This window comes from Nuphar pumila, chromosome 15 (assembly GCF_984573655.1).
Source record: "Nuphar pumila chromosome 15, dmNupPumi1.hap1.1, whole genome shotgun sequence".
NCBI lineage: Eukaryota > Viridiplantae > Streptophyta > Magnoliopsida > Nymphaeales > Nymphaeaceae > Nuphar > Nuphar pumila.
This window is the reverse complement of record NC_143263.1, coordinates 3645341-3655192: the sequence shown is the minus strand read 5'-3', so window position 1 is coordinate 3655192 and position 9852 is coordinate 3645341. Positions and strand designations below refer to the sequence as shown.

General features: G+C 41.4%; 1 protein-coding gene across 1 annotated transcript; it reads right to left on the bottom strand.

Annotated features, from left to right (window-relative positions):
• Window positions 1-215: 215 nt before the first annotated feature.
• On the bottom strand, window positions 216-4012 carry LOC149814168 (putative mediator of RNA polymerase II transcription subunit 26b). Its single transcript, XM_089990319.1, has 9 exons — window positions 2882-4012; window positions 2311-2379; window positions 2128-2210; window positions 1944-1996; window positions 1732-1850; window positions 1560-1587; window positions 1150-1469; window positions 980-1070; window positions 216-733 (listed from the first exon to the last, which is right to left on the bottom strand). Exons 1-9 carry the CDS (start codon window positions 3293-3295, stop codon window positions 609-611), a joined length of 1302 nt encoding a protein of 433 aa, XP_089846445.1. The 5' UTR covers window positions 3296-4012; the 3' UTR covers window positions 216-608.
• Between the last annotated feature and the right edge of the window lie 5840 nt (window positions 4013-9852).

Sequence of the window (9852 nt, the reverse complement as noted above, 5' to 3'; positions counted from 1 at the left end):
GATGATACAATCATACAAGTGATGCCCTCTCCTACCATGATTTAGGAATAACCCATTTTATCATTTCTCTCCATGTGTTGGCCACTAGAAAATGCAGAACGACATGCATACGCCCCCATGCATTCGTAGTTGCCAATGTAAGTACACCAAACTCAAAATAATTCAATCAACAGAAAGCAAATTGCATCTTCTTGGAAGATTATGAAACAAATAGCCGCAGAATAAGATTTTCTAATAAATTTATCTCGGAAATGAGCTGACAAATTAGAGTTCCGACTCATGTGGAGTTCAAGACAGTCCCATAGTTGTGATTGAAATGTCATAAAATTTTAATTCTCCATATACACAATTCTATTGTAATTTTGATTTTTACCTCCCGTAACCTTGATTTTGAAAAAGAAGGGTCGCGGTCCGGGCATTCTCTGGATAGAAATCTATCACGCAGAGGTGAAGAGGAGCTGCACTTTCATGCAGAGCTTGACTGTAATGGATGACATGCATCTGTCAATCTCATAGCTGCAAACAAGCAGATTTAGGCTTCCCTTCATTATTTGTTTGAAGATGGAAGCTATCAGTTGGAGTATACAGTTCAAGACAACTGCAATTGTTTAGCGCCGCCCGTTGTTCCAATGCCGATTGTGAAAACCAGGTTTCATGTGGGGATGTCTCTGTATCAACCCCTGTTTGGGCAGATCATGCAACTCCATGACTTGAATTGTTCGTTGCTTCTTTGCTGTCACAAAAAAAAGACCAGCAATTATACAACAATTTAATAAATCTGATTGGTCAACAAAAGTCCAACGCTAGATCATAAATCTAGACGCCCACTATAACTTGAATAGACTAATGCAAATAGGCATCATTTTCTAAAAGCCAACTACATATATTGAACAGCAATTTTATCAAAACAATCGTGAATGCAATCCAGAACTGCAACTTGGATACAACAATATTAAGTAGATGAAATTAAAGAACGAACCATTTTCAGCTTGTTGGTACCCTTCATGAAGCTTTCTCTTGGCGGCCTCGAGCTTCACTCTGACCGACATGTCATCTGAACAGTTGGGATTCTAGAATCCAGAGATAATAAGTACGATTAAATCCTCGATATCTAATTTAGTGACAAATACAATTTTGAATTTTACTTACATCAGGAAGGCTGGCCGATGCTGTCGTTTGGACAGACTCTGGCCTTTGCTGTAGCTTCGGTTTAGTAACGAGTTGATTGTCTGTCAAAGGCTTTGGAGGCCTCCCTGGAGCTGAAACTGAATTGCTCGCCAGAGTATGGGAATTCGCTACCTTCGTTTGCCTGTTGCCTACAATGGGCTCTTCTTTTCTAACCACCCCCTTTTCTTCCCTGCCAACGTTCTCCTCGGGCACATTCACTTTCCTCTTCTGAATACTGTTTTCTACATCATATTTTCTCCCATTTTCCTTGACCTTGTCACGATCGCCACCATTCCGTGGATCTGCAATATAATATACAAAAAGATATTAGTACCGAGAAAGCTACAAAAACCATGGCAAAAACTAAGAATTTTATGAAAGTGGGAACTCACTTCCATCATCATCCATCCCGTCGAAGAACTTGAAGAATAAAAAATCCAAAAAACAGACACAAAATCAGATTCAGCATAAAGAAGAATCAAAGCTTCAACTTGAATCACAAAGGGAGAAAGAGAGGAATACCAAAAGAGTGCTAACATGATGCGTGAGAATGATCAAGTCTACCTGAGAGAGTTCAATTGAAGTAGTCTGTGTAGCCAGGAAAAATCCTTCATCCAGTGGAGGAGAAGGTAGTCCTTCTTCTTCATCCAAGGTGGAAGGATTAACAGAGTCTGGCGAGTCACCTAGGATTAACCAAAAGAAAGGGGATTGCTTCATAACTGCCTTACTGGAACTCACAAACACTTAATTTAGGAACAAAAGAAGAAAAAATTTACCGGTCACAGTAGACGCGGTTCGAACCCACTCATCAACCATATCCTTCCAAAAACTGCAACAACGAAAAATAAGAAATTGATTGATTTGTTAGCGAATGGAGGTCTTCTCAATCCCCAGCATCAGCACAGAAACGAGGTGGGAATTACTCGAAATATAGCAAACGAAAAGAATAACTGGTTTTACCCGATAAGCGTCTTTGCTAGATTTCGTATCTGCTTAGACCCATGCTTCTTTAATCTGCTAACAGCTCTTCCAATCTCTGTGGCCTGAGAAAAGGACACAGAATTCACCAAAGTTCCACTTCAATCATGGTTGCCAAAGCAAACTAATAGGAAGAAAAGGACCAAAAGATCATGCCATGTCCACCTTCAAAGTGTCAACAGAGAGCTCCATCAATTGCAGCCTCCTCAACGAGTCGAACAAGGAAGCATCAGACTATCAAAACAGAAACACCAACATCATGACAAAATACTCATTTATCAGAGAGAACAAGAACAACCATCTCCTCAGCACAGAAAAGTTTTGCAGAGTACCATGCTCAAGAAACAAAGCAAATCATCCATCACAAGCGCATAAGAGAAAACAATTTTAGCTCACCGTCTGATTTTCCTCCCAATTGACAGAAAAAAACTATACACAACATACATCATGAATCAAGAATTGCAACGTCGTTTGAAGCTAAAAAACCTTTAACTCATCCCTTCAAACTAAAACAATGAAACCAACAGGAAATTCATCTCTCCGACCACCAGTAACAGTAAAAGACAAGATAATTCACTGTGCATTTGCAGAGACCCATTGATCAAAACATGTACACCATCAAGACTAATAAATAAACAAGCAGAGTCAAGCACCAATTTCTTCATTGCCCAAAACCACTCATCCAAAACTCAGGAAATTTTCACCAACGCAACAAAGAAAGGACTAATCCTTATACCTCATCAGGACTCTCCAGCACCACTCTAATCCTGAGGACCTCACCCACAATCTGAGACTCCTCCTCAATCTCCTCCGTGAGAGCCTCTGCCTCATCGTAACTGTAATTGCTGATCCTGTTCCTCTCATTATCGTCGCTGCTGCTCTGGACCTTGCTCTCCTTCATATGGCACCTCTCTGAGCCACCATCTCCGTCGTCCGCCGGCTCCGCCAGCGCCGCCGAGAGGCATTCGATGCAGCGGATCAATTTGCAGGCGAAGAGCTTCTGGGCGATCTCGTCCCTCCTGATCCTGAACTCCTTCGGGCAATCCGACGCCGCAACGAGGATCGCGTACTCCAGAACGTCGAAGATGTCGCCATCCGCTCCCCGGAAGAACTTCCGCCACCGGTCGATGATGCCGGATTTAGGATTCATGCTGTGGAAAAGGACGACACACCGGAAAATTTCGACGTGGGCGCCGAGATTTCCTCCGGAAGGATCAATTTCCGGTGTAATCGGGGATCATTTCGCTCGGAAGAACGATATGGGTGAAGATTATTTTGCCTAAAAAAAGACGTTTTCTGGCCGGAAGAAACAGATGGATGAGCGAGTTGCTTGCCGGACAATGGTGCACTAGTCTACACAAAATTAATCACCAAAAAAACAGATGGGCACCCGGATTTTTTATGGAAAGGCCCAAAATTGTCCGAGATTAGGCCGGAAGAAGTCGTAATCGATGTTACGTCAGATTTTCCAATGAAACCTTCCGTGAATCCCGGATTTTGGCCGGAGAAATGGCGAGCGTCACAGCAAAGTCACAAAACAATCTAGAGACGATCTGGAAAGAAGAAGAAAGTCCCGATTCTTATTCTCTCTCTCTCTCGCTTCTTCTTTAGTTCTTTGTTATTTGTTTAGAGGGAGAGAGAGAGAGAAGAGGTGGGCAAGCGAAGGGGAAAAGGCCGGTGATCAGAAGGGAAGCCAAACCGGTTCCTAAAGATGAGTGGTCAATATCGGAGAGAGGACGGGGTGGGTGGTGGGGCTCCCTGGTTTGCGATATGAGAAGCTGTTTCACAAATCCGCCCCCTCGGCGGCGGACCCCTCCCTTCCTGTTTGTTGACTTGCCCCTTCCCCTCCCCTCCCCCGCCCCCCCAAGAAATTCGTTCGAAGCAACCTAAAGAGAGTTTCTTACTTTCTTTCTTTCCTCTAATTTTTTTTTTATCTATTAAAAAATAATTTCTTTCTTTCCACTTAGAAAAAACTAAAACAAAATATAACTCTCTCTCTCTCTCTCCAATTTTATCTCATGATACCGACTCTCCTCTCGTTTTAATTTCTTTATCTTTGACTATCCCTATTTTTTTAAGCTCTCTCTCCAAATTTATCTCCCTTTCCTCCTTTTTTTTAATATTTTTTTTATCTATCTAATTTTTAAGCTCTCTCACTCCAATTTTATTTCACAATAAACCCTCTCTCCTCTCCGGTTTTAATATATTTTTGTTTATTTCTTCTTCTTATTACCGATTGGGATGCTAATATTAATAAAGAATTCTAAAGGGGAGGAAGTGAAAGAAGGGTGTGATATCATGTGGATAAGTGGGGTTTTCATGAATGAGAAGAGAGAGAGAGAAACAAGGGGTGACTGGTGGCTTCTTTTCACGTGTCCAAACTACTCCTCGGCGACGATTTCGCCGTGTCGGCTCACGACTAATCGGCATCTCCTCGCATCTTAATCACAAGGTTTCGTACTCTTGTTACAAAAGATGAGGGTTAAAATTGTCAATAACTTTCCTACTCGGCGATGTTTTGTCTCGACTTGAGCTTGGAACTTCCACGAAGCTCAAAATACTCGGCGAGTTTTTTTAGGACGTCTCCGGGATTAAGGAAAGGAATACGTGGCGATCTGCAGGGAGCGAGGACAGTTTTTAACCTCGGGTTAATCTTCTCTTAACCACGGTTAAGGCCTAATTTTACAGCGCCGAACGAGTGCATTTAGGTTTGCAAGTGCGCGCGGAAACGCACGTTTTAGACATGTTAAAATTTTATTGACATAAATACTGCCTTGACCCTTGAATCCTTATATTGGAATGACAAAATTGCCCTTAAGCAGTCAATCTGGCTTAGGTTTGGCAGTGGACCGGGGTAAGGGCGGGGGACAAAGTCTCCACCCCCGCCCAGCCTCAAAATCCTGCCCTCCATCCTAGCACGGGTCTGGATTTAACCTTCATCCTCGTTTCATGTCCTCCATCAATGGTTCAAATGGGGGTGAGGTGAGGCGGGGCGGGGCGGGCCGGGCCGTGGCGTGGCTCCATTTTTCGTCGCTTCATTATTTTTCCTAAAGAAGGATTAGGGTTGGGGAAAAGCATAAGTTCATCTTGCCTTCATCCTCACACTGGTTTTGATTTTAACCTCCATTCCTGGTCCAAATGAGGCAAGGCAGGCATCTCGCACATCTGCTACTCACAGTCACAAACACCATTAGGGGGGCGCAATGGGCCAAGATTTTAGGTTGAAGCTGGTTAGGTACAGGGACAGAACCGGGCCTGTTATATATGTGGTCAGACTCAGGCCAGCTCGATAGGCCTGAGTTATTTATTAAATTATTTATAATATAAAATTTTAAAAAATTAACTATTGCATAATAACTTGGTAACTACTATTACTTAATTAATTGCATTAATTTTATGAAAACTAAAAAGATAATTACTTAGATACATGAAAGTTGAAAACTTGTTAATTATTACTATATATAAATAGATTTGGGTAGGGCCAAGCTAGACCCAGCCCGCTTCACATTGACCCATTGAACCAATGGGCTGGGTCATGGGCTGCTATTTAAACCTAATCCTGTTAAGAATCGGGCCAAAATCCGACAGACCAGGACACATTTAATTAAAGCCCGACGGGCCAAGCTCTAAACAGGCCCGATGCCCATTGCCCACCCATAAACACCACTGTCTGTGCAATCTAAACTTATTATTACTATATATAAATAGATTACGAAGGGTTTGGACTTCAAATCCTCGGATCTGAGATCCAATTGGTATTCAAACGCACACTAATGTTCACAAAAGCGTGTCTGAGAGTCACGAAGTCAATGTTGCAAACCATTTGACTGCTTCCACGAAGGAGGGTGAGAGGGTCTCATTGGCATTGACCTAAAAGAGAGGGATGCTTTGGTATTTAAATATATATATATATATATAAAGAAATAATTAGAAAAAACTGAGGGCGGCAAAGCGTCAACGAAATTTTGTTTTGGCGCCGATTTTGAACACGTGTGAGGGAAGTTCTACTACTTCCACCCTATCCGTTGTCCACGTCAGACTCAACTGAGTATGATTTCTTCCTTTCGTGCTTCTCCATTTTCCAAATCTGCCCCCATACCTCACACAGAATGACGCTACTGTCCTTACATTTTTAACTGCTGATCAGTGTGATGATATCTTACTTATATTTTTTGAGGGAAGCAACTGCGTGAGTTTATTAAATCTTATTTTTTATTTTATTTTTTTAAAACTTTTATTTTTATATATATCTGATCCGGTGAAGACAAGCTCCTAGGTCATGTTTTCTTGATGTGTATGTCAGATGTTCTAGGACTAGAATATTAATAGTATGTAATTTACCAACATTTTAACCTTCAAATAATTACGACGAAGAAAAATACAATATGAAAATCGATTTTTAATATTTTGATTGGGACCTTACCTTATTTTTAATATAAGAAAAATACAATATTTTTAATATAAGAAAAATACAATATTTTTAATATTTTAATAATAGTATGTCAGATGTTCATGCCACCTTACCTTATCAGTATCAGTATCAATTAGAAGGTTTAGAACATAGTTACAGGAAGCTTTTTGCTATATTGGGAAGCTCACGTTTTGGAAGTTTGCTTGTTTTCAAAACATGGTAAACTTGATTCCTTTTAGTGAGAATTTTATTTTCTCTTTGTTTCTGGTTTTGATTCCTTTTCATTTCTTTAACATTTTTCTTTTACTTTTTTTTTTCACATTTTACTCGTTTTTTTCTTGTTTTTTATATTGAAAACTTATAATTTTGTATAACAAGCTTACATATTGGTTTTATATTATTTTATATTTGTGTTCATGTAATTTATTATTTACTTTTATATGCGTTTTATATTGTTTTTTTATGTTTCATTTTTATTTTTTATGCACCAGCATAATTGCTTCATAAGTATCTCTGGCTTCCTGCTTTCATATTTACTTTTTTGTAACTATCTCCCGTCCCTCTTTCCCGCTTCTGCTTTATCCATCACTTCTCATATCTCTGGCTTTCTGAACAGGAACGCTCGACACAGCTTGGTCAGTAGGCTAACTAAAAATATGTGATGCTTGACTTATTGATGCAACAAATTGTTATAGTTGAGAAGCTATTTTTAGTGCTTGTATTTTTTTTTTTTTTGGTAAGCTAAAAAAAAATCCAAACATGGGTAAGCCCACGGAGTTTTATGTTGTCAGGACTAAGTAGGACAGAAAAAGGCAGGTCTCTAATGCTCTTGGGGCGGTTTCTCTGTGTAAATATCAATAGCAGAAAGAAAACCAGTCCTAGTTTTGAGCCCTTTAAAAATACTACAACAATAAAAGGTTAGGCATGTAACTTACAACAGCCTAAGACCAGTGATACCAGTAGGGGTGGCAAAACCTGACACGACCCGCCAACCCGCCTATTAGGCGGGTTCGGGTTTGAAAAAAATGAACCCGTTTAATAAACGGGTCGACCCGCCTAACCCATTTATTAAACGGGTCGGGTTTGTGTTAGGGGTATGCCAACCCGCCAACCCACCTGACCCGTTTAATAAACGGGTTAGGTGGGTGGGTCAACCCGCGAACCTGAGAACCCATTTACCCGACCCAACCCATTTATTAAATGGGTTGGCGGGTCGTGTCGGGTTACCCGTTTATTAAACGGGCCGGGTTTGTGTTTGCCACAGCCAACCCGTTTAATAAACGGGTTGGGTTCGGGTTGAGGTATGCTGACCCGCCAACCCATTTAATAAATGGGTTGGGTTGGCCGGTGTGGATTCTCCATGTAATGAACAAAAAAGTGGTGCATTCACATTATTCGCATGGTTAAAAGTTTGCTTAAAATATATATGTTCCTATTTTTTATATTTATATGGAAAAATTACGAGTTCAAATCCTCTGCAATATATATGATTGCGCAAAAATTGTGCATTAAGCACACGGTCGCCCTCCGTCAGGTCTTGGGTCGCACCACCTGACAGTAGGGATGGCAGTGGGGCGGGGGACAAGGTCTCCACCCCCTCCCCGCCTCAAGATTTTATCCTCCACCCCCGCCTTGCCTCCCTGGCGGGGATGGATTTTATCCTCCACCCCCGCCTTCATCCCTGTTTCATGTCCTCCATCCCTGGTTCAAACGGGGATGAGGCAGGGCGGGGTGGGGATATTGCGTGGAAAAGTGGTCGGGGCGGGGATGAGGCGGGGACGGGGCGGGGCGGTGAAAAGTGCACGTCCATCCCCGCCTCCACCCCCGGACGGGGATGGATTTTAACCTTTGTCCCCGCCTCCATCCCCGTTTCATACCCTTCATCCCTGGTCCAAACGGGGCGAGGCGGGGTGGGGCCCTGCTTTCTCCCGGTCCACTGCCATCCCTACCTGACAGGCCTGTCCCTAAGATGGAGGGTGATACAAGTGCTTAATGCACAAATATTTGTGCAATCATATTGATCTTTTTCACAAAAACTACTCCCAGAATTAGAGACCTAGCCCCACTGGCTCTGCAATATTTTTGCCTAGGGATATGGGATAAATTTAACACAAATCTTGAGAAAATGTGAAAATAGTAAAGAGTGAATAAAAACCGTAATTTCTTTGATAATTCAATTGTTGTACAGGATATACATTTGTATATGTCGATCCCATGATGGTAGGGATTATATGAAATATACAAAGCAATGAGGGATTTTAGGAATCTGATGCAGATTACATTACAAGAACAACTTTCCAAGATAAGGATGGGTTGGCTCGTCTACTCGTCGAGGCATACACTAGATACGATTAATATTGTTATTAGTCTCCCTCAAGTTGGTGCATGAAGATCTATCAAGCCCAACGTGCATGAGAACATTGAGAAGTGATAGAACTTGTCCCGGCCCAAAGCTTTAGTGAGAATGTTTGCTGGTTGTTGGTTGCAGAAAATGTGAGCAATAAAAATGAATCCAAGTTGAATTTTTTCATGAACCAAATGACAATCTAGCACAATATATGTATGGGCTGGCTCGTCTACTAGTCTAGGTATGTGCTGGATCCTGTTCTTAAATCTCTAGAAATTAAAGACTGCTTTCTCACAAAAACTTTGAGGAATATGCATGGGGATAAAAGCAAGACCATATCTCAAAAAATAAAATTTAAGAGAATCTCCAAATTAGAAAAGCAGAACAGGATCAGGATAGCGCCATCTAACTTAGTCTATCTCTGTCTGATCTGACTTATCCATGCCATATATGTACAGAAGCAAACACTTGTCCTTTCATTCTTACAATTGCTATTTATAATAAAAAAAACCATAAATCATAGAGGATAAACATAGTCATGCATTAGTTTGGAATCATGTAGCAATCCTATTAATTCTCATATCCCTTAGGTTTTTATCTCTTTTGCTTTTGTTTTCTTATGACGTCGTTGAACCCTTGTCGAGAATCGCTAACCCGGGTCACTAACACCAAAGCCCACCAATTGACTTTGTTAAAATCTAGCATATTGGATAAACAACACTTATACGGGTTGTAACTTGCAATGATCGATTCTCATGGGCATAGGTATGGCAAGCTGTGTTTGGGGTGGGCCTTGGCTGCTAGATGGGCAGTCAAGGTTCGATTCTCATGAGCATCGCCTCTATGCGCAAGCCAATGCGTAGCTTAGGCTTCAGGAACAAGGGTCTTAGCATCGGAGTTTTATGCAGATGGCACGACAAAGGTAGGTATGACAGGCTGAGCCAGCCTG

What these genes read in the sequence shown, in the direction of transcription:
- LOC149814168 (XM_089990319.1), bottom strand. Translation starts at nt 3,295, where the DNA reads ATGAATCCTAAATCCGGCATCATCGACCGGTGGCGGAAGTTCTTCCGG. An exon ending in AACCGCGTCTACTGTGACCG is followed by an intron (nt 1,851 to 1,943) that starts GTAAATTTTTTC and finishes GGTTAATCCTAG; the next exon opens with GTGACTCGCCAGACTCTGTT. An exon ending in CATCGGCCAGCCTTCCTGAT is followed by an intron (nt 1,071 to 1,149) that starts GTAAGTAAAATT and finishes TCTGGATTCTAG; the next exon opens with AATCCCAACTGTTCAGATGA.